The 25,251-nt window shown below is 41.5% G+C and overlaps 1 protein-coding gene across 1 annotated transcript in view; it reads left to right on the top strand.

The window, feature by feature from the left end:
- The first annotated feature begins 2,299 nt into the window (after positions 1 to 2,299).
- LOC122654750 (remodeling and spacing factor 1-like) overlaps positions 2,300 to 25,251 on the top strand; it is a 34,110-nt gene continuing 11,158 nt past the window's right edge. Inside the window, exons 1-10 of the mRNA XM_043848986.1 lie at positions 2,300 to 3,937; positions 4,048 to 4,116; positions 4,220 to 4,445; positions 4,588 to 4,696; positions 5,320 to 5,418; positions 5,533 to 5,614; positions 5,708 to 5,767; positions 5,850 to 5,902; positions 5,990 to 6,156; positions 12,469 to 12,679. Of these exons, the coding sequence (XP_043704921.1) occupies positions 2,708 to 3,937; positions 4,048 to 4,116; positions 4,220 to 4,445; positions 4,588 to 4,696; positions 5,320 to 5,418; positions 5,533 to 5,614; positions 5,708 to 5,767; positions 5,850 to 5,902; positions 5,990 to 6,156; positions 12,469 to 12,679 (2,306 nt within the window). The 5' untranslated portion in view covers positions 2,300 to 2,707. The remainder of the gene's footprint in view (positions 3,938 to 4,047; positions 4,117 to 4,219; positions 4,446 to 4,587; positions 4,697 to 5,319; positions 5,419 to 5,532; positions 5,615 to 5,707; positions 5,768 to 5,849; positions 5,903 to 5,989; positions 6,157 to 12,468; positions 12,680 to 25,251) is intronic.

Raw genomic sequence — 25,251 nt, 5'->3', positions numbered from 1 at the left:
TACATTTTTCCAAATTTTTCATGACTTTTTCCCAAGCAGTGATGTGACAGTTTGGCATGTAACAAACTTGACGGCTTCAATAATAGTCGTCCGATTGAAGATTCCACACATGGGTCAATTTAGATCCGTCCAATCTTTATAATTGTGTGATAGAAACACATGCTTCACCAGAGCGAGTTATTTGTAATCTTTGTAAGGTACATGGTACACGTGTGATACATCCTATCAGGGTCCCACAACGACAGCGTTCTGGGAATTTCAATCATTGGTCAAACTATGGGTGAGACAATGACTGTCCGATCATTTTCAGTCCGTCAACACGGGAGTTGGGAAGCTAGAGACCAAGTAAATGGAATCTTTATCCATGATCATCCGATCAGAATCCCAAATGGCGGGACAATCCTTAGTTGTTTGATCGTCTTCTTCATGTTGTGTGACATTTGGATGCACAGGATTACTCTCGATCGGTATCAAACCAAGGCATACAATGTGTTCGCATAACATCGAAAACTCCTCATACAACAACTTGATTGTGATAACATCGAAAACTCCTCATACAACAACTTGATTGTGCACATCGCAGTGTATAGATTCACGCCGAACCAACAGAAAGGCTCGTGATGGGATGTTTATCGTCAGCCGAGTCTGCGCATATGCATGCCTCACTCTCAGTGTTGGTGCTATGGTTGAGGGCATCTCTCCTCACCCTTCTTCTCTATGGAACATGAATGAGAGAGAGAGAGAGAGAGAGAGAGAGAGAGAGAGAGAGAGAGAGAGAGAGAGAGAGAGAGAGAGAGAGAGAGATTAGATTTCTAGAGATTTATAGAGATATTGGTAACATAGTCTTAAGTATCAAATATGGAAAGAATGAGAACTAGGATGAAGAAGATATGAATAGATCAAGTAAACTGATACTTGACTAAAAAACCAAGGATCCTCCCAACCTTAAAAGCAAGGAAGAAACAATGAAAAAAAGGAGAGAATCAGAGGAGAGAGATGAAGTGAGAGATAGATTTTGATTAAGAAGAAATCAAATTAGAGGGATGTGTCACCCAAATTAGAATAAATGGTCTCCTACAAGAAGGAACCAACAATCTAAACTAAGAAATTTCTATTAATTCAACTCTAATCGTGGGGAAGAGGGAGTAGGTACATACTTTTATCTATTTGCGAAACAAAAATCAACTCAGCGGAGACCATCAAATGCATTCCCTTGTTGTAGACGGGGCGAGGTCGACTAATAAGAAACTTGATCAGGTCGACTGGGGGGAGGCCAAGGAGAGATTTGATGAAGAGACTGATAAGATTTGAATGGAGGTGATTGGATTTGGAGGCCACAAGGGAGAAGAAAGAGGGCCAATAGGATGGTAAACCAGAAGCTACCATCGCTGCAGATTTCTAGGGTAGAAAATGCACCTCTCTTCTCCATCCTGTCCCTCTGCTCCAACTCGTCTCCATCTCCTCACCCATCCGCTATTTATCGTCTCACTTTCCTTTTGAAAGACTCTTCACAGAGCCAAGCCAAACAAACACTGGGAAAATCTAAATTTCTCGTAACTTTATTTTTCTGTTATTCACCCCTACCAACATGTGGGACTCAGCCTAACAACTATTCCACCCCTTTCTCCCCTTTATCCAAATGGGCCATTAGAGAGTAGGGTATGGACACTACTAACTACTAAGCCTTATAGAAGGTATTATTTTATTGCATTTTCGAAATTCCAGTAAGTTTAACGGCTATATGTTTTCAAATTACCACGTGGAAATCTATCATTCGGTTGGCGCTTTCTTGCAAATTCGGAATGGCAAATTTGAAAAACGTAATTAGTTTCCCGCGACTGACATCGTCATTACATACGGTACGATCCGTCTCCAAGCCAGCGTCTCGTACGCGTACGTGCTGCTCACATGCACACTGTAGATAATCTAATGTGAGTATCTCTTTTTCTCTGACCCTTAGATCTAAAGATCCTCTTCCCATTGGCTGTTACTGCTGCAGCTCCATTGGCCACAGTGAGCCGTCAGCCTTCGTGCGTTCAATTTTCAAGAAGTAGGAAAGAAGAAACAAAAAATTTGTTGGTCGAAGAATAAACAATTAAATAAAGAAAAGGAAAACAAAAAATTTTCCCAACAAAAGGGAAAGTCTCATTTGCCAGTTACTGAACCGAAATACCCCTATGCATTATTTATATTTCATAACGGCTGATGGTAGAGTTTTACGGGGACGTGTGTCGGTAAAAAGAAAAAAGTAGGTGGCTTTTTTAGTCAATTCGGCTCTGGCTTTTCTTATTGTTTTCTTCCTTAGAAAATAATTTACGGTTTTTGCCCCTTGAAGCCGCTTATCTCCTCTTTCCGTTCCCCTCTCTCGCATCTCTTCGCAATTCCTTCAAGGAAACTGGTGACTTTAGCGTCTATTCCTCAGCGATCTTAATCGTTTTCCCTTCTGTCGATCAAAAGATTCATGCGTAACGTTGATTTTCCCTCACCCGGATCTGTTGCAGAGGATCTTTGATTTTGGGGTATCGATTTCAAGACATTGAGATCGAAAGCCAAAGAGTCTACTATTGAAGTTTCCCTGTCGAATTACGTTTCTGGTCGACGAAAAAGGGTTTCTTTCTCTCGTTTTTTAGGGTTTGTGGATTGCAGAAGCCCCTTTTTGGCCCTGTAGATGTATATTGGGTAGCAGATCTATCGATTATTGAGCCAGATGGCTAACGGCACGGATGCAGAGCAATTCGTGTTGTTGTCCGGGGTTCGAACTGGTCTTAAACGCGAATTCGCTTTCGCCTTGAAGGTTCAATCCGAGCTGTCTGGTTCACTTGGTCGGACTAGAGCGAGAAAGTTTCAAAATAGCCCCACTGCTAATGCAGTTTCCGAGAATTCAAACAACAAGAGATTTAAGAATTCGCATGCGAAGAAGGAATCAAAGGATGATGCTGCAAAGCCTCAAATTGAAGAGGAACAGAAGAGAGAGTTGGACAATTCCGTACCCGGGGAAGAGCCCGAGGTCGATCTGGCTAAAGTTTTGAGCGAAGAGGAGCGGAAGAACGACGGCCCAGAGGAATCCAAGAACGATCAGGTTGAATTTCCAAGCGAGAGGGAGAAGATTGAGATTTTGAAACCTCTGAAAGAGGAAGGGAGTAGCATGGAATTCCCAATGCTGATTGACGACGGAATAAAAAATCAGCGTGCATTGCTAGAGAAGCCACTCAGGCGATTTACTCGTTCGGCATTGAAAGCTAAGGCAAAGCCGGTGGAGGTCTTAGAGACGACAAATGGTGGGTCTGTTGCGTCGGAAGATCTCAAGGAGAGAAAGAGTAATGAGCCAAAAGAGGAGCCAATGAGTGAATCGGTCAAATCTCCGAGCAAGGAGAATCACCAGAGTGATCTGGTGAGACCGGCGACACCTGCAAGAGAAGTGAAGGCCGTGGGAGAGGTTTTGTCGGAACGTAATACGGACCAGAAGAGATCAGACGTAGAGGAGCAGCCAAAGAGTGATCCTACAAGACCTCAAACGGAGGAAGGGACTTGCGCGGAATCCCCAATGGTGATTGATAGTTGTAGCGAGGTACCGAATGTCTCGCTGGAGAGGCCACCGAGGCGGTTTACTCGCTCAGCCTTAAAGCCAAAGGTAGAACCAATGGAGGTTTCCGCCTCTGCAGGTGGTGATTCTGTCGTACCAGAAGATGCCAAGGATGAAACATCAAAGAAAGGTGGTTCTGTCATATCAGATGATGCCAAGACTATTGCTATTGTAGGAGGGGAGGGCAAAATTACTGATGTTGTCAGCCCATTGACAGCATCACTCAAGAAGAAGTTAGAAATGAAAATGTCGAAAAAGATTGCCCTGACCAAATTCCCGTCAAAGGTCAGGGAACTCCTCGACACTGGTATGCTCGATGGACTGGCTGTCAAGTACCTCCTTCGGGGGAATAAGGTAAGTTTTGCACGTCCCTCTCTCAATTTTCTCACTCTCCATTGCCCCATCTTTCCACATGTATCAAAGTTATGGCATATATTGACTTGTTTGATGGAAATTGATTGTAGAGAGGTATTCGGGGAGTGATTAAAGACGCTGGAATTTTGTGTTCTTGTGATTCCTGCAAGGAGCGCAAGGTTAGCATACTTCTATATGGAATTTTATATTAGTTTGGTAACTTTGTTTTGGTGTAGCTTTTAGGAGTCAATGACGTATGTTTCTGTATATCAATTTATGTAGGTTATTACTCCTCTCCAGTTTGAGCAGCATGCTGGTAGTTTAAATAAGCGTCCGGCTGATTATATTTACTTGGAGAATGGGAACAGCCTCCGTGATGTAATGAATGCATGCAAGGATGCTCCCTTGGACGCGTTGGAAGCAACAATTCAAAGAGCAATTGGTTCGTCGCCTGTAAAAGATGCTACTGTATGTCAGAAAGATGCTGCCATATGTCAGAATTGCAAAAGTGAGCTTTGCACTCATACTTTGGATGTATTAAGATGGTGGGGGGGGGGTGCGGTTGAGATTAAATGTTAGGATAAGTTCCAGTAGTCTATTGAGTTGATTTTCTTCTAAATGTAATACTCTTGGTGTTTAATGTTCTCTAGGACCTTTTACTCCATCACGCACTAGGAGGTCAATGTTTTTATGCAGTTCATGCATAGTGGCACAGGAATGTCAAGAAAGTTCACCTTGTATGACTGGTGGTACTGCTAGGTATGCTCTTGCAGCCTAAGTGTCATATCCTGTACATGTGGTACCATCTTGGTTCCCCCCCCCCTCTCAAAGATCTCTTCCATTAAGGTGAAAATATGATAGAATTATATTTTGGTTCTTGCTGTTTCATTTTAGTTATATTAGTTATTGTTGATCCTTTGACGAGTAATTCTTTCTTTCTGAAGTCTTGTTTTCTTTCTTCTAATAGCCTATTTGAAATCAATGACGATCCCCATGGTTTGACCCCTTGTCCAGTAAAATTCGATGTGAAGTGTTAAAATCTTTCAAATGAGATGTATATCTATTTTAACTATTCCCTTTAATTATTATCTAGGTTCACGAAAAGTAGTTGATGGAGTTTGGTATTTGATAAAGTTTAGTAGAATAAAATGTGCTTTAGAATAAGTTCCTGTTGTATGGTTTCAATTTTGGATTATCTATTCATTTGATAACCTAGATGAGTCACTGGCTATATAGTTGGATTCTTTTTAGGAAGCTTGATACCAAGCCACCGAAATATGCCCACATTAAGTATTTTAATTACGTGCATCATTTTCACAGTTTCTTATACTATTTTCTATATCATTTTTATCTCTAATCACCTTGTGTATGGATTGCTTCAGGTCATCAAAGCCGTTGCTAACTCCAAAATCTTCTAACAGTGCTTCAAGGCCTATGTTATCACCAAAATCAAATAGCAGTAAAGGGAAGATAACAAGAAAGTTGGTATTTTGTTCCTGTGAATTTATATACGCTGTCGTCCATTTGTTTCATGTGTTCTTGTTCTGTTTTAGTAAGTCACTAAACAGCGTCAAACTATTATGTCTTTATTTCAGAGACTTGAGATTGCATAAGTTGGTCTTTGAGGAAGGTGGTTTACCCGAGGGAACTGAAGTGGCTTATTATGCACGCGGACAGGTTTTTGCAACTTCTGCAAATAAATCTAATTTTATTTATTTTTTTACTTGTAGATTCTCTTTTGGTGATGAATATTTCCCTGTTGTTGGACAGAAATTGCTTGAGGGTTATAAAAAGGGTTTTGGAATATTCTGTTGTTGTTGCAACAGTGAGGTACTTTATTTAATTCCTATACAATTTTATTTCATAGATATCCTAGTGATGTTAATGACATTTTTGGTTTTCTCAAGAGCAGGTCAGTCCATCGCAGTTTGAAGCACATGCTGGTTGGGCTTCTCGTCGGAAACCGTGAGTAATATTAGCAAAACTTTTTTCTGAACTCTAATTCTATCTGAGTCAGCATTTCCACTTTAACTTGGGTTTACGTTTTGACAGCTACCTACACATTTTCACATCTAATGGGGTGTCACTTCATGAATTGTCGATTTCTCTTTCGAAAGGTCGGAAACTTTCTTCTAAAGATAATGATGACCTCTGCACCATCTGCGCAGATGGTGGGGATCTTCTGCTTTGTGATGGATGTCCCAGGGCCTTTCACAAAGGTGAACTTTACTCTTTGTGGATTACTAATCTTGTATTTACCTTTTTTTATTGTTTCATAAACGAGGCCCTATTTGTTAAATGAATGTATGTGATAGTTCTCAGATATTGTGAGCTTTATAAAGGGGAAAATGAGGTAAATAAGGTTCTTAGTTTGTTGCTGTAATTCTGTTGTTACAAGTTAGAAGGTTTTGAGGAAACTGGGTCCATTATTTCATAGCACTTTTGGTGACCTGCTTCCAAAGTTTAGGATCTCCAATCTATATCATTCTCAGAATGTAGATACACTGTTTCCTAAAAGGTAACAACACCATAATGCAAGCTCGACCTCGAACCAGGGAAACCAGCGGGAGATTGATTGCAGCAGGGTCAATACAATAAAAGAAAAAAGTTGAATAACTGAAACTCTTTTTTTGTTATTGCTATTTTCTGTTTACATATGAAAGAAGAACACCAAAGGATAGGAAAGAAGAAGAAAGGGATATAGAAGGGGGGATGGGGTCGGCTCTTTCATCCTCTCATCCTCTCACCCATGGTCTCTCACCATTGCCGCGTCTCACAGCTTCATCCATAGTTCTTTTCTCTTCAATTTCTGTCCCTTTTCTACTCGGCCACATACTTATTTATAATAAAACCTAAGACAATTTCTAGGAATAAAATAAAATCCTAATACAACTTAATCAAATAACAAATAAGGAATCCTAAAATAGAAACTACCCATTATATAAAAGAAACCTTATAAAATAGAAACTTCTCTAGTCTAATGAAATCCCCTACGCAAGACATAAATACTTACTGAAACCTAGGACTAAAAAGGCTGTGTAAATCCTCAAAGGCTTCTCCACTCAATGGCCATGGGGCCCTCCAGATCTGAAGAATATTTTCCAAAGGATATTCCACTCAGTCACCTACTTTCCCAGAAAATAGTCAATACGCAAGACTGGAATTGTTTCCTAAATTATCTCCAAATTCTTCACCAGACTAGCTGGCTGTGGGGTCCACGAGATCTGGAGAATATCTTCTTAAATTCTTCTCTTGCAAGCTGTCCATAGGGCCCCTTCTGCTGGTCGATATCTCATAACGTGCTGGAAATAACTGCTTGATTCCAATTAAATATCCCAAATATAACTGATTGACTCTTACTTTATTTCTGGAAATAAGTCCCCTTTATGCTGCTGGACGATAACCTCTTAAAATCTGGAGAATCCTCCACAAAATATGCTGGATCGATGGAGGGAAATCAACTGGACAGATGGCCTTCTTAGCTGGTTCGATGAAGACAAAAATCTGGGCAGATTTCTGCCATTGATCGACATCACACCCACACTGAAGGACTTCAATTTGTGTGCTAGTTTAAGTGGTCGCCGTTTTCTGCTTCTTTTGTAGTCCCGTTTGTGCATCTTTATTTTTGGGAGACTAGTTTGTCTCTTTCTTTAAGTCTGTATTAAGCTTTAGATGATCCAACTTGGCTTTCTGTTTGGATTGCCAATTGGCTCAGGAAAACTTGAATGTTAGCTTTGCTTAAATTTACTAAGTTGAACAAGTGGGATGGACCAAATGTATGAAAAATATATCAGAAGCAGATAAACCAGAACCACAAGTTTGGAGAAGAATAAGAAGAAAGAGAAGGGGAAGAGTGAAAAGAAGATGCGAGCCTGGAAGAAAACTGCTCACGGTTAGGCAGTATATGCCCTAACTGTGAGCAATATGACATTTATAATAGAGAAAGGAAATAACTACAAGTATATTCCTTGTCCATAAAACAATACATATAATGGCCTATGATCCAATACAAATAAGCCCATATACCCAAACTCTAACGTCCCGAACCCAAACAGGATTCTAGGCACTGCTCTCGCAAGCGCCGACCCAGAAGGTTACAATCTTACATTAATAAGAATAAATAAATCCCAGTCTCGCTTACACCGTTGCGGAATTTATTTACTACTATAAGCCTCCACACCTGACTAATCATCTGAAAAACATCAACATATTTAGGGTGAGCTTTTACGCCCAGTGAGGTACACAATCTTATACACATAAGCATTCAAAAGAACAATAAAGGGAATGGAGACATAAATGGCACCCCATAAAACTTCACTCTGTATTTAATTAGATCAGGTCTTGGCCACTTGGTGAACTATCATAGTGCACAAACAGATGAGGGTGGTAGTCGACTACATACATTCCTAGGCACTTTGGCCTGGCATTATAGATGCGCTCTACTTCCATGTGTCCAGGCACCATGACCCTAAGGGAGGACCCCTCGTCTATTCTGTTTCTCTTTTAAGACCCTCATCCAGTACATAACCCCCTACTGGAAAGGGGTGGTAGCCACAAGGGTATTTTAAAAATTACCATAAACCACCAAGCATATATACTTCTTTTTCATTCACATTCTTCTTTTCTTTTTCTTTCATTCCATATTCATTCGTTACTTGCACATGACATATATATAAAATCATTCTCATACATAGATCAACACATAGTACAAATCAGAATTTCATTCCACATTTATTTGTCACATGCATCTTATCATTTCATCTTAACATTTCATAGTAACACATTAATCAATATACATGTACTATCATGTTAAGCATCCAGTTTAGATGGAACATAATATCACTCGTTAACATACAACATTCAATCATTTCACCACATATCATTTATATATCGCAACACTATATAATGTAGAAGAGGTTCAGCTAAGAACCACTCTACAGTAGCATCGATAAACCCATAAACCCAAAACTGAAACAAGAGGCAGAATTAGAAAGTATATGAAATCAACCAAACCAGCCAAATGAATTCCCCCAGCTTTGCATCGAATGATGCTTGTATAGGGTAGAAACACTGCTGAAGGTTTCAATTGATTCTGATGGTTGAACTGGAAGATAAGACAGCAACTCCCAAAATAGAGACTAATTCTCTGCAGGTCAAACCAGCCATGTGATGGTGATCAAACTTGGATTGGGTGTAGGATCCATGGAGAGGGGGCTCTGCTGCAAGTGCAAGTTTGATGAAGTTCTGATGGGTAGAAGTGAAGTTATGGGGGTGGAATGAAAATAGAAGGTGCAGCCAAAAGAGTTACAAAGATGCAGCAACAGCCCCAGTCGAAGGCACACCCAGTAGCAGCAATCACAATGAGGAAAGGATGTCTCCAGCAACAGCAGCACCACCCGATTGGTTTTCTGGATGGTTGGCCAATCTCAATATCACAGCAGTACTCAGAGATAGATGGAGAGACAGACAAGATGGAGAAATAGGTCTAGAAGGTTGGGGGATAGATGGATTAGGCTCTCTCAGCCAGGCTCCTTCAGCCCTATAAGTCAATCACTCAACTTGAGAAGAAATCACTCTTGCAGCAAAACAAAGCAATATTTTCATTCATCATAATCAAATCGTGGGGGGCTTCTAAAAGCCATTACAAATATAGAGTGGGCAAAACTTGCTCCTCAAGAAAGAAGAAAATAAAAACTTAACTAATTAACTTCAATCTAAAAAAATAGAAACTTTCCTAATTAACTTGACTGAAATAAAATAGTAACTAGAATTGACACGAAAATAGAAATTACTATACTAATTGATTCTAAAGCGCCTTCAAATCTCTTCAACTGAATCATTTGGATCCCAATTTAGATGGCTTAATAGGTGCAGCCGAACTCCTTGGTTGTGGTTCCCACCCTTTAAGTTGTCTCCATCGGTTCCGTTTAAAAGACTTTGAGACATTGACAAAACTGCCCCCACGGTTTCTTCTAGTAATTATCTCACCAAGGCAAATTAAGGGGCCTTGACACTGTTCACGTGAACAGTGTTTGGCCTCTTCTTCTTCAGGTTTTGATCTACATCACTATACTTAGACATGATTTACTCACCTTATAATCAACTTCTCTGTTTCTTCTTAATTCATGGTAACCTCTTGAAGTTTAATGGTTCAGCAACTTGAATCGCTCTCCTCTTCTTCAATTCTCTGCAGCCCTTCTTAATTCAGTAAAACAAGATCTCAAATACTCGATTCCATCCAGCTTTAGTTGTGGAACACCTAACATATATAGCAGTCGTAGATGCCAGTAACTATAGAGAGGACTTCATTCCGGTAGCAATACGAACACAAGCACACTAATCTCCCCCTCACGTGTAGCACTACATGTGGACAAATAATGCCAGGGGAGAACACCAAAGGATAATTCATCATCATATGGCAGCAATAACCAGCATCATGAAAGATCAGCTGCAGTTGAACCCCACACCAAAAATAATGGTAGCAAATAAAATCCCAGATAAGCCAGATTTACACAAATCGGAACAAATAATCTCCAATAACAACAACAACAAAAGGATGGCTTCACAAGGAAAGAACCAACATTCAGTATGATACAATGTGTAGCATCTACTTAAGAGCAACAACAACAACACCACTCCATGAAAGTTCCAATCTTCAAAAATTGCAACCCCAAACTGATGCGATCTAGGGGTCCAATACTCTAAATTGGGTGCTATGGGCGCACATATGGCAATAGAAACTCAATTATATTGAAGGAACGGCAATTTCATAATTTATTCCAAGTGTACCAAATAGGGTGGCAGACTCGTAAATAACAGGCTCTTAGAGGTCCATTTATGTAAATAAAAGGAGGGAGGATAAATGTGAAATGAACAATTAAAGCAAGGGTAATTCTGGAATTGAAATAAAATAAAGGACAACGTAGAAAAATGAAAGAAGGGAAGGGCAGTTAAATAATCGAATGGTTAGCACTGAACTCAGGGACTGGCGGTAGGATGAAAAACAGTTCTAGTTGCAGGGAAATTTCTCACAATTGAAAGTGGTCACCATCAATAGGACAGTAGTCACCATCAACACTGAAAACCCGAGTTCTTCTTATGTTACCAACTAGGGTTTCATGGTAAAGACGGGAAGCAATAGGAGCCTGCATGATAACACTTCTGTTTCTGGGCCTTGTTTCTATTACAGAAATGACTTTTTGTATTTCTGTTACTGAGACAAATTTCTGGGCAAAAAATTGCGTTTGCTAACGCATAATAATTTATGTTTCTTGGTCCGAAAAGAAACAGAAACGTGTTTGTTATGTACAATCAATTCTGTTTCTGGACCTTCTATAAGATTTCAAAAAGACCATTGAATTACCAAAAAAATTGGTGGAGGTAGTGGCGGTGGTGGTGGAAGTTGCATTGGAGGTTGTGTTTTATTTTGAACATGAAATTACTGCTTTGCCCATCAAATTGACCATGTGCTCAATGAAGAGCAACTCCCCCCTTAGTTTTTCCTTTTATTTCAGGGACAGAGAAGCTTAAAATTGGAGTTTTTTTTCTTTCTATTTCTCCGCAACTTTTTTGTCCCGGTTCATTCCCAGGAACAAAAAAATGAACCGGTGTTAAAAAACGGATTTCTCTTATTTTTTTGTTCCCAGGAACAAAAAAACAGAGAAATAGAGAAACAGAAGTGTTATCATGCAGGCCCTAGGTGGCTGTGAACCACAAGAAGAAAACTTAAGAAGATACTCTCAAAACAGGTAGGAAAAAGGTAGCAATCACTGATTAAACCTGTTCTGATACCATGAAACAATATCTAAAGAAGATAAACCAGAACCGTAGGTTTGGAGAAGAAGAAGAAAGTGAAGTGGACGAAGAAGAGAGAAAAGAAGTTGGGAGCCCTAGGGAGAAAACTGGCTCATGGTTAGGCAGTACACCGTAACCGTGAGCAATAGGACATTTATAATAGAGAAAGGAAACAATTACAAGTATGCCCCTGGTCTATAAACCAATTGATATAACCAATACATATAAGGCCATATACCCAAATTATCCTCTACAGTAGTACAAAACAGAAGAATCGCAACAGTATTCCATAAATTTCTCAGCAAAGTCATAAGGAGACTGATTAGGGTCTGTTGTGAATTATAGGTTTAGATAGGAAGTGCAAGTGTAGTGTTGGTATTAAAAAAAATAAAAAATGAAAATTTCCTATGTAGGTTCTTGATTGCTGTGAAATTTTGGGCCTTCGTCTGGCCTTAATCCTATGTAGGTTCTTTAAAGGTTCTCTAACTGTTTTGTTTATGATTGTATTTTAGACAAATTTTTTTTATTGGCTTGGGTTGCTTATTCTGTTAAAGTTGCTTCGTAGCTGATATTGTGGATTGTGGCTACTTGATTCATCAAATACTGACCTGGAGTATAAACCTTGCATCTTATAATAATTGAACTATGGCCAGTGTTTATGAGTGGTCATGTTGTTTTTTTCCTGTCCTTTCGCTTACGAATGCTTTTAATGTGTTTTCCATAATGGCCTTTTGCAGATTGTGTGTCTCTGTCAAGCATCCCTCGTGGTAATTGGTACTGTAAATATTGCCAAAATATGTTCCAAAAAGAAAAGTTTGTTCAGCATAACATGAATGCTATGGCCGCTGGAAGGGTTTTAGGAGTTGATCCTATTGAGCAAATATCCCAGAGATGCATACGAATTGTCAATACCTCAGAAGCTGATGTTGGTGGATGTTCCTTATGCCGGTGAGCTAAACTATGTTATTAAGAAGAGTGCTCTACTTGTTCTGTCATAACGCTTCGAAGATTTAATATTACAATTAATAATTGATAATGGTTCTGGCTAGCTTAGTTGAATGAAACCCTAAGTTTGAGAGAAAGGAATGACCTCTACAAAAAGATTTTACAGTTGAAGTTATGTATGCTGGAGAGCTTTGGAGAAACTGGATCCAGTGCTTTAATATGGCCCATTGGACCGTACAATCTAAATGAACAAATCCCTGACCTGGATGATCCATTTCACCCAGTGGTAAAGTCTTGAGCTGATGGACAGGCTGTTCTAACTTATCAGAATGTCCCGACTGGTAAAGTGGGAAAAGTCTGACTGCTAGGCCAAGCTCGAAACTGAAATGTTTCGACAGAAACCTAAATTTCGGTTGAAACATGTATTTTTTTTGTTTCGATGATTGGTTTTGGGGGCCGAATCGCAAAATTAGGTCCTGAAACTTGTAGGACATCCTAATTTAGGCCCTCTAAACATAGTGGAACTCTTAGATTTTAAAAAATCACATCCAAATGGTAGTTTGGCTTCAAACCCTAAGTTGGTAGTGTATGCTGTTACATTCTCTAATATGGGCTGTTCCACTCATTGTTTAGTAGTCGGAACACATATAATTCAAGTAAAACAAGTTAAATATGTATTAGGAATGATTCAATTTCAAATTCTAATCCATTTCTTGAAACATGGATCATACATGGTTTGTTACAAAGAGTCAAATATATCCAAGTCAACAATAGTACAATACAAACAACGAGTCACCCCTATGCTCACCTAGAATCCTAGACTTCTAGTATTGAAACAAGTGCCGGGCTGGATGAAAATCACTAGAATGTTGCTGATTCTGAATCAAGTTTTCCTCTGATTGAATCACAATAGCTGGCCATGTCATAGTATGGCGGAAGAACGCTTAAAGTAGTCCACAACAGCCCTATAAATTGGAATCATTAATGATTAATGTATTGGAGGTAACCTAAACTAGTATATATATCTATATATATATATCCAAACTGTAAGGAACTTGATTGGGAGCCATTGGCTTTCAACATGGCAACATTGAATCCTAAAGTTGTTACGAAGGGATATTGGATGGTGCATGTGGAACCAGAACCGGCATCGGCATGTATGGCTGAGGACCGGGAACTCGAAGATGCTGTCCACAAAATCTGACTCAATGTGTGCTGACCCTTGTGCTCAGAGGCAGAGGATAATGAAGATGATGAGCTAAACTGCCCAAACCTAACATACCTAGTAATGTAGTTCTAGATAGGGTAAAGCCCTACTAGAAGCCAATTAAACCAGGACCAATAACATGGAACTAAGGGGCTGTTGGTTCTGCAGTTTCAGTAGGACAGAATTTAAGTTTTAGGTCAAATCTAGGGCTTAGGTTAGGTTAATGGAAGGGGGGCTTAGGGGGTATGGTTAGGCAGGTTTATAGGACTCTAATAATGTAAGTATTATAGAAGTTTAAGTGTTTTGAAAATTCTGTAAAACTGGGCAGTAAGTCAGGATCAACTGTGGGTTTTGGGGAAATTAATGAAGGATGAGGGGATTAGGGTTTTGATGGACAAATATGGCTGAGCAGCAAGATCTAGAGTTTAATGGAATTAGGGTTTAATGGAATTCAAGCAAAAATAAAGGGAGATCAATTGGGGAAGGGAGTAGAGGATTAGAAGAAGAAATTAATGAACAAGTTGCAGCAGAAATCCACTAACAGCAGCTTGGACAGAAGTGAAGGATAGAACCACCTTCGAATTGGGATCCTCCCGGCCGTCACGGCGCAAGGAGTCGATTGGATTCCACCAATCCCTTTCCACCTTGATAGAACCACAAGGATGCACACTCACAAGGAGCACAGGAGCAGCAACAATGACAGCCAACAAGCAAAAGTTTTTTTTATTAATCAAATTCGTATTCAAGGCTTTGCCCCCTTACAACCTTTTATAAAAGACTCAAAAATAGACTTCTACTTTAAAAAGGAAAGGCTTAACCCAATCCCTTAACTTATTAGGTAACTTAAACTGACTAGGAAACTAAAATACTAAAAGAAATAGACTCAAAATCTGGCTGGACTTGTAGAATCCTAATCCAGCCCAACTTACATATAACCCAACCCTAGACTTATTTCTAAAGAAATAAGCCCATTTCTGTGATGAATCTGCATCACCTAATATAGTCAAAACCAATGCTCCCCGTGCCATATCCATATGATGGTGCACGCCACTGCCCCCAACATAGCACTCTCCTCCATACTTAGGCCTCTAAGAGCGTTAGTCAAGCTCATGATATTGATGTCCATGGACTCCATGCTATCATGTTGCTCCTCAGGTGGTGGTATGAATCGACGTTGTGGTCATCTTGAGTGTAGCCTGCATGTGTGGGGGCATGCCATAGTTGTCATGGCGTCGCCATATTGCCGCCATGGCGTCATATCGCTGGAGAAGTGGGCATATTGACCATCGATATGGATGATGTAAGAATATCGACCGATATGGCCTCCATGTTGTCGCCATGGAGCCGCCTTGGACGCCATACCACGACATATGGCCATATCGGGCGACATGGTTGTTTCAAATTATAAAACTTAATTTTTTAACAATAATTTTTTTTAACCATTTTTTATTTTAATGCTTTTTCCTTAACATAAAAAAAAATAAAAAAACATCAAACAGAAAACACTAATACACTATTGGCTAATACACAAACACATATTCACATCAGCATTTTTTTTTTATTTTTTATTTATTTAGATGGGTTGTTTATTAGCTTTATTCACTCAATATAAATTACGTTCTTGTAATTGTTTTTTTGTTTTGTTACTTTTGTACTCACTTTCATATGAATCATATCTCAACTCTCATGATTTTTCAACTTTATTATCAGCAAGACTATTGCTATCAATTATTTGATAATCCATGATTTCTTATACACTAATGGATATTACACTTTCATGAGTTAAACCATAGTAGATTAGTAGTACACTTTCATGTTAATTTTTGATGTTATAGGGTATATATTATAGCATACTAAATGACATTTAAAATGGAGAAAATAAAAAATAAAACATGGTCGATATGATCGCCATGGCGGGGAACATGTCGATATATCGACATGACACCCCTCCACCGACTTGGATCGCCGTGACGACGTGACTCATCCTGTGTGGCATGAGTGAATTGAGTCTCACCTATGTAGCACACTGACACTCTAGATCCGGCTCTCGCTCCCGATAGTGGTACCCCTCGTGCATGCCCCCATCACCATTCCCATCAGACGGGGATGGTGCGCGAGTTTGGCCACTAGATTCCTTCTTCACTGCTAGGCTGCCTCTCGAAAGGTCGGGGTGTTTGTGAAATGAACACGGCCCTCTCGAGATACTCGTCCATATTAGTACCCATTTGGGGTTAGATCTACCATCAGCCTGATCCATAACAGGGTCACCTCCATCCTTGACCCACGGGTATAGGGGATCCTCATCATCTGAGTCAATTTGGAAAATGTTGGTAAGTTTGATCAGATCTTTATCATCATCATCCATGCCTTGGTGTATGTGTTGGATCCTTATTCTCATGTTATAATGCACATATACTACATACTAACTTCTCTAGTTGTTGTGACACAATCAATTTTGCCTCTTGGAGGGGTGAGTGAGAATGTACTCCAGTTACGCTCGCATCCAGAGGTGGAACAAGTTTGGGAGAGCATGTTGATTGCTATCTTTTTCAAGTTAGGTGCATCTCTCCCATAGAGCACCCACCATTCACTTGCATTAGAATATTAAGATTATTCATGTTGAGTGATTGTACTTGGTACATAAGTATAGGAATTCAATGGAGACAAGATAGCGAATAATGTAGTAGACTTATTAGGTTCTGTGTTTTCTCTAGCAGACTTTCCTGCTGCACAACTGAAACTCCCAAGAGCATCCCTGGAGGTCTTTACCTATACTCATTTCAAACTTGCCTCACATCAGTACAAAATCTAATAACTACATTCCTTATAAATACTGGAAAAATTAGGTACTATTCTTACCTCATTATTGCATTTCACCTATATGCTTGCATTAGGCTTCAACTTTTTTTTTAACCCGAACCTTACCCGGGACCCGGGCCAGCCCCTAGCATTTTATTTCAAAATCAAATGAAATAATAAAGAATACATGGGGGGGACATACCACCTTACCTCAATCCAAAGAGGGAAGACACTCAAGACTTCACAAAACCAAACCCTACAAAAAGTATCAACACTAAGTGTGCTATTGCTTGAGGATGGGCAGCCCAACCCTATCCTCCCTAAGAATCCCCTGGAAAGTCCCCGAAGGGAGGGAACCATGCTGAAACTTCGCCGACGAAACTGTTTCACAAGCAAGATTTGCCAGTCAATCCGCTGCCCTGTTACTTTCACGAAAAGCAAAGGACAGCAAGGCCCTGGTAGAAGACATATGATCCATGATCTCCTGGAGCCAGTACCAACCCTTCCACATCCCACACCTCTTTCTGTTCACCATTCTGACCGTAGTCTCAGAATCTGAGTTAACCACTAGGTCCCTGAGACCAAGCTCCTGACAAAGAGCCAAACCATCCCTCAATGCTCTTAACTCCACAATCGAGTTAGTGCAAAGGCCATAATAGTTAGAGAAGACAGCAATAATCACACCGGGGTCCTTAATGACACCTCCACCCCCGCCATGACTTGGGTTGCCTCTACATGCACCATCCACATTCAGCTTTACTGTAACAAAAGTGGGGGGGGGGGGGCACCAATACACTGGTGTAGGCCGTGGTAGCCTAGGGGCTGGAGCCTGAAGCCCAAGGCATTGAAGAATCAAAATGTCCCTTGCCGATCCCCCCTTGCCTACCTTGGTAGGGAGTGGTGCCTCCTTAACCCAGGTCCTAACCTGCTCAACAATTGTTCCAGCGGTGCGCCGTCGCTTCCCATGCCTTCTGTTGTTCCTCTCTTTCCAAAGCTCCCAAAAAATAAAGGAAGGTAGAATTCCTGTGATGTAGGCACTAAGACTTCTGCAATTCGCTGAACTGTGCCATTGCGTAAGTCTTCCTCTGATGTCCTGAGTGGGAACGGAGTCAATGACAAAAATGCTAGCAAAATGATCCCAAACCTTGGTAGCTGTACCACCAGTCACCAGGCAGGGATCAGAAGTTTCCCTCCAAGGGCTCCCACAACAATTGCATTTCGAGGCTAAAGGGATTCCCACCAGCATAAGGGAGTCGTCAGTGGGAATCTTCCCATTGAGAAGCTGCCAAGAGAAGAAAGCCACCTTCAAGGGGACCGATTGGTTCCATATCCACCTGGAGTAAGGGGTCACAGGAGAGACACTCCTCACCTCATTCCATGCAGACTTAGTTGTGAAACAACCATTACTAGAAGGAGTCCATGCCAACACATCATTCCTTGCCAAGAGGGCAAAGCTTGCCAGCGTTTCCCTGATAGCAGCCTAGTCAATGTGTACCACAATGTCTTGACTCCACAGCCCATTTGCATCCACGACATCCCTGACCCGTAGGTCTACATCCACAAGAAGCCCATTGTCAACATGATCAATCAGCGGGCCTGCACTTGTCCAATTATCTAACTAGAAGAAGACATCCCCAAAGCCCAACAACCACCTTGACCTGTCAAGCAGAAAACCTTTATGGCCCAGAGTACTGCGCCAAGACTTTGACCCAGCACCATGAGACTCTACCAGAGAAATGTGGAGATTTTTAAAGAATTTTGCCCTGAAAAAATCACTCCACAGAGACCGCTCAGAGAGCACCCTCTAAAGGCCTTTACGCCTGAGCGAGAGACCAACATCCTCCAGCCGCCTTATCCCCAGACCCCCTTCCTCCAGTGGCCTACAAATTTTCTCCCAACACACGCAATGTTTGCGCTTCCCCTACTCAGAATTTCCCCACAGAAAGTCAGCAAAGATCCCATAAAGCCTCTGAAGGACTGCCTTCCGAGGAACCAACGTTGCTAGAATGTGGATGGGAATGGAGGAGAGAACATGTCTCAGGAGTGTAACCCGGCCCCCAGAGGATAATAGTCTTCCCTTCAACCCCGCCACCTTGCTTCTTATTTTCTCAACAATGCCGTCAAAGAAACAAATCTTCATCCTCCCAACATACAGAGGGGCTCCCAAATAGGTAATTGGAAGAGACTTCCCAGGGAACCCCGTAACCGCCCCCACCATCTGAAATCTCGCCAAGTAGGCCTTTTCTCCCATCACATAGCAACTTTTTTGCTTATTTACCAACCGCCCCGAGGAAGCTTCATATCTACCAAGAAACCCCATAATCTGCCCGAGTGAGCTCTTCAAACCCCTGGTGAAGATAATAGTGTCATTAGCGATCAGGTTGTGCGAAATCCCAGGGCACCCCCTAAGCGGCCGGAAGTAAGGCGCATGCCCCTCCACAAAAAGGGACTTGATGCCCCTGCTCAGCACTTCCTCGGCCAAGATAAATAAAGCTGGAGACAAAGGATCCCCCTGCCTCACCCCCTTGGATGACTTGAAAAAGCAGGACTGACTACCACCCATCACAATTGAGAACCAGCAGTTCTCCACCGTCTTCCGGACAAGAGCAATCCAGGCCTCACTAAATCCATAACTGGACAAGACAAGCCATAAGAAACTCCACTCTAACCGATCATATGCTTTTGCCATATCGATCTTTAGAATCACATTCCCCCCCCCTTGTCTTCCGGTTCAAGTCAAGAGTAACTTCCTGCACAATAGAGATTATATCTTGGATGCTCCTTCCCTGCATAAAAGCTCCTTGTTCCTCCCCCACTAAAGATGGGAGTAACCCTGCCAATTTGGAAACAAAGATCTTGGCAATAATCTTGTAAGAGAAATTACAGAGGCTAATAGGGCGGAAATCAGCCATTACCTCCGGGTTTTCTTTCTTGGGAATAAGCACCAGGTTGGCCGAAGTGAAGCTTCTGGGAAGGTCCCCACCCTAAAAAAAGTCCACCACGGCAGCCCAAACATCAAGGCACACCACCTCCTAATAGGCCATGAAGAAGTACCCCGAAAAGCCATTAGGGCCCAGCGCACTATCACATGATAAGGAGAAAACCGCCCCCTTCACCTCCTCCAAGGTGGGTGCAAGAAGAAGAGCCGCATTGTCAGTCTCGGTCACAACCGTGGGAATCAAAGCCAGCAAGCTCTCGTCAACCAAACACCCTTGAGAGGTAAAGATCCCCGCAAAATGGCTCACCGCCTCAGCCTGTACCCTTGCAGGGTCAGAAATCCACTCACCATCTTCCCCTCTGATTTTAGAGACAGCAGCCTGCCTTCGCCTGATGTTCACCATGGAGTGGAAAAACTTTGTGTTTCGATCCCCTTCCCTCAACCAAGTAACTTTGGATTTCTGTTTCCGGAAAATTTCCTCCTGAAGCAGTACCCCTTGCAGATCATTCCTTGCCTCCGAAAACCCCACCCTCGCCTCATCACTGGCCCTCAAATCAAAAGCCACCTCCGTCCTGGACACTGAGTCCTCCGCATCTCTAACTTTTTGATGCACATTGCCAAAGACCTCCCTGTTCCACCTACGAAGCTCGCCACGAAGCCTTTTAAGCTTCAAGAATAAAACCATAAGGGGGGACCCACCCACTGATGCAGCCCATTGACCTTTGATGAAGTCGAGAAAATCTGGATGCAATAACCACATCTGCTGGAATTTAAAGGCTGAAAATCCCCGAGTGGTAGAGGTGGAGAAGGAGAGCCAAAGTGGAGCGTGGTCAGAACAAGTACGGTTAAGGGCATTAGGCTTCAACTTGGCCACCACATTTTCCTCTAAATCAGTGATTCATCCATTGCAAGTCAACGCTTGTAGTGATACTTGGGATTGAGATAGTATACTAAGTATTACATAAATAACTTGTCAATACTATGAATATGTAAATGGAATGTAAATTAACTTAAGTACCTTGACTAAACATAGAAAATGCACCAGCTCTATGTGTTGTTTGCATGAAGTGCTTCTCCCATCGGTTCACAACAATTTTCAGGTGAGCCTTCCCACCTCGAGGTAACGCTTCTCTCATACATTCCTTCACCATCTCCATGGCTGCATACAGATGTGGCAAGGTAGCCTTCTTCTCAAAGTCTACCATCCTCAGTACTTTTACATTGGCTCCAATATAAGGGCCTTCTTCAGGTCCTATCAGAACTGGTCACTAGAGATGGTATTGGTAGTTTGTGCTTGTTAGAGTTATTAGAATGGTTGTATAAGGGTTGTTCTGTCATTGTCTTATTATTAGACATGGTGAAGTTGTATTTCTGTTATTGCTTTTTATTTCTATTTACCTTCCTAGGGAGGTCTATGTAATTCTTAGAAATGATTAATGAAGTGAATATGTGTGTTGAGAATCACTCAACATACATAAACTATTATTCTCCCAATCTCTTCTCCTTTTCTTCTCCTTCTTTGTTGCTGTAAATTACTTCTCCCGTACTAGAATCTGTCCTCTTTTAAGTTCAAACTTGGTATCAAAGCCAGTTTCTCTGGTTTGAGAGTCGGCTTCTCAGTTTTATCTTGCACCTCTCTTTGGAACCCTAAAAGGATAGAGGGTTCCATTAGAGGCTGTACAATGTGAAGTAATACATCTCCTAGAGTTCCATTCTTGAACCAACATATGAATTTTGAAGCTGGAGATGCTGCTGCAGAAGTTTGAAGCCCTAAACTTTGCTCCTCAAGTTACTGCCAGCACCTCCACATTTCTCTTGGTTTCTTCCTGCTCCCTCAACCATTTGGGATGAGGTTTGCTGCATTTGGATCGCCTAGGGGGTATCCTCTCATACCCCCTAGCACTCGGTTGAAGTAGGTCACAGTTTTGAGGAACATAGCTCGATTTTCTGCTGCTCCAACAGTACCGTCTGCTCTGCTGCTTGTTTGCTCTCTTCGTTGTTGGCAGCCAACACATTGGGTGTTTATGAGGTTCTATAATGGAAGGTTTGCATTGTTTACATCTTGTTGCATTTGAAGGTTATTAGTGAAGCTTTTTTTTGGAAGTTTTTTTTTATGATTATGTGATGGATGACTACTAGAATGATGTTGAGATGCACCCAAGGTGTTTGATTTGAGTTCTCCTTAAGGATTTACCTCCTTTTTGCTGCTGGAACTGCTTGGGCAGTGTATTGTTCTCTTTGTTTGCTGGATTTCTTGCTTGTTTGTGGGTAGAGGTTACTCCCCAGTTGTGTAAGACACCAATCTGTTTTGTTGAGTATTTTGGTACCATGTCTACTATGTCTGGGGCTGATTATGAGGTCAGTGGACCAATTTTGGCAAGTGGTCTCCTCACTATGGCTTCCATTGACAATCCCAACACCCAAATATCTGTTGTGAAATTGGATAATAACAACTACTTGGATTGGTCCCGTTCTGTGAAGATGTCCCTGCGTAGTAGGGGAAAATTGGGGTATATTACTGGCTCTATTAAGGAGCCTGCTACTACTGATCCAGGATACCTGAAGTGGGAGACTGAGAACTCCACAATTATGACTTGGTTGGTTTTCTCAATGAAACCTAAGATCAGTAGGAGATTTATGGACAAGGAGACTACCAAGGATATGTGGGACAGTGTTGCCCGGACCTTTGATTGAGTTAGTGACTATGCAAAGGAGTACCAAATCCACCAAAAGGTCACCAATATGAAGCAGGGTGATAGGAGCATCTTTGAATACTACAACACTGTTATCAGCCTGTGGCAGGAATATGATCACTACAGGTATCTTCAATTATCCAACTCTGAGGATGAATCCTAGGTTTACAAGAATCAAGAAGTTGAAAGGTTCTTTTCTCTACTTGGTGGGCTCAATCTAGAGTATGAGCCCATTTGTCTACAGATCCTAGGGAGGTCTCCCTTTCCATCCTTGGATGAAGTATGTAGTTGCAAAGTGAGGAAACCAGGAGAACAACTATGGATGTTGCACCATCAACAGAGAGATCTGTTATTGTTTCTAGTTCCCATAGAGACTGGAAAAGTGGGGGGAAAGGCCAAGGGCCAACTTGTGGAGATCACCGTGAGAGATTTAAATGTGATCACTGTGGAAAGCTGGGACACACCAAGGACATGTGTTGGGATCTTCATGGGCAACCCCCTAGTATGCGTGGTGGTTCATCTAGTACCCATGGAGGCAAGTGAGGGGGGGGGGGCTAGGGCTCACTCTATGACATCTAAGTCTGAGACATCCAGATCCCAGCTTGCTTCTGATTCCCTTTCACAGGATGATATTGCAGCCCTCCGCTAGCTGATGTCTCACCTTTGAGGGTTAGCTATTGGTCAACTACTTCTGCCTCAGCTCTACAGGTCTCTTTTGCTCCTTTTACTGCACCCACCTGACTTATTGACTCTGGAGCCTCTGATCACATGACTGGTATGTCACAGTATTACGATTCCTACTCCATTTGCTCTGGCTGGGACAAGGTAAGGGTTGCTGATGGTTCCCTTTCTTCTGTCTCTGGTAAGGGTAATGTGAGAGTTACTCTTTCTATTTCCCTCGAGTCTGTGCTACTAACCTATTATCCGTGAGTCACCTAACCAAATCCTTAAATTGTTGTGTCACTTTCTTTCCTTCCTATTGTCTTTTTCAGGATTTGGAGACAAAGAGGGCTATTGGCAGTGGGATTGAAAAAGGAGGACTCCACCTTCTTGAACCAAGGTTACCTGATCAATCTATTGCTGCAACTTATATTTATGGTCGGGGTGACCGTAGTACTTTGGAATCTGTAATGCTTTGGCATCAACGTTTGAGTCATCCCTCTTTTGTTGTTATGAGGAGACAGTTACTCCACTTTTACTTCTTTTCCTTCTTCTTATGTTTTTCAGTGTGAATCTTGTATTTTTGCTAAACATTGTTACACATCTTATCCTTTCGTGGTAATAAATCTACTGCACCTTTTTCTCTTGTTCATACTGATGTTTGGGGGCCTTCTCCTACTACTTCTTTATTTGGATTTCGTTACTTTGTTTCATTTGTGGATGACTATTCTAGGTCTACTTGTACTGTTTTGTTGAAACAAAAGAGTGATGTTTGTGACGCTTTCAAGGATTTTTATCAATTTATCAGTACTCAGTTTGGTACTCGAATCCAAATTGTTAGGTCTGATAAGGGGGGGTGAGTACATGTATGGGGGGCTCCAACAGTTCTTTACTGTTAATGGCATCATCCATCAATTGGCATGTGTTGATACCCCTCAACAAAATGGGGTGGCTGAGAGAAAAAACCGTCACTTGTTAGAAATCACTATGGGTCTTTTCTTTGGTATGCATGTGCCTAAGACTTTCTGGTTTGATGCATTTTTTACCGCTGCCATTCTTTTTAACCGGATGCCAACTCCACTCCTTGGCTCCAAGTCTCCTCGGGCTCTTCTTTCTCCTCAATCCTCAGTCTTCTCCTTGCTTCCAAAATTCTTTGGTTGTGTTTGTTATGTTCATGTCAACAAATCAGCCCGCACCAAGCTTGATCCCAGAGCTCTCAAGTGCATCTTCTTGGGCTACTCTGATTCAACTAAAGGGTTTAAGTGCTACCATCCTCCTTCCCGAAGGCGACTTCTCTCCAAAGATGTCACCTTCTTTGAATCTATTCCTTAATTTTCTTTTCCTTAGCATCCTCTTCAAGGGGAGAGTACTAGAAGTGAACAGGATGCTGATGCCATTCCTTTTCTATCTCCCTTGCCTACCTCTACTTCCCCATTCCTATTTGATATTGGAAAATACAAAGAAGTGGATGTTGTTGATGCTAATGGTGTTGTTGATATTGATGCTAGTAGTGGTGGTGGTGCTAGCAGGAAAAAAATAATACAAGGGAATAAGATTCAAAGATGTTGTATTCACAAGAGGTGAATGCTTGTTGAAGGGAAAAGGAAAGCAACCCTGGTATGCGTTGAAGGGACAGCAACCCTGCCAAAACCCTTCTTTGGATCCACATCCTCAGTTTCATCCTCCTCAGTCAGGTAATACTTCTCCTTTTGAATTAGATCTTCCTATTGCCATGAGAAAGGGGAAGAGAGCCTGTACTAACCCTAAGCCCAGTTTGTTTCCTATGACTCTATTTCTCCTACATGTATTGTCTTTTCCTCTACCCTTGAGTCTTCTTCCATTCCCAAAAATATCACAGAGGTCTTATCCGATCCAAAATGGATGCAAGCAATGTCTGAGGAAATGGTGGCTCTGGAAAAGAACAATACTTGGACACTAGTTGATCTTCCCAGGGGGAGAACTCCAGTTGGATGCAGATGGGTTTATACCATCAAGTATAAATCCGATGGTACAGTGGAAAGATACAAAGCTAGGCTGGTTGCAAAAGGGTATAGTCAAGTGTATGGCATTAACTACCAGGAGACTTTTGCTCCTGTAGCCAAGCATAACTCAATCAGGGTTCTTCGTTCAGTGGCAGCCGATAAAGATTGGCCAATGTACCAATTAAATGTGAAAATGCATTTCTTCATGGAGATTTAGCAGAAGAAGTGTACATGCAGCCTCCACTTGGTTTTAAGTGTCCCTCAGTTGAAGGGAAAGTGTGTCTCTTGAAGAATGC

The sequence above is a fragment of the Telopea speciosissima genome, chromosome 3, assembly GCF_018873765.1.
Source record: "Telopea speciosissima isolate NSW1024214 ecotype Mountain lineage chromosome 3, Tspe_v1, whole genome shotgun sequence".
Lineage (NCBI taxonomy): Eukaryota > Viridiplantae > Streptophyta > Magnoliopsida > Proteales > Proteaceae > Telopea > Telopea speciosissima.
The sequence above is the reverse complement of the archived record's forward strand: the minus strand, read 5'-3'. Positions and strand labels throughout refer to the sequence as shown.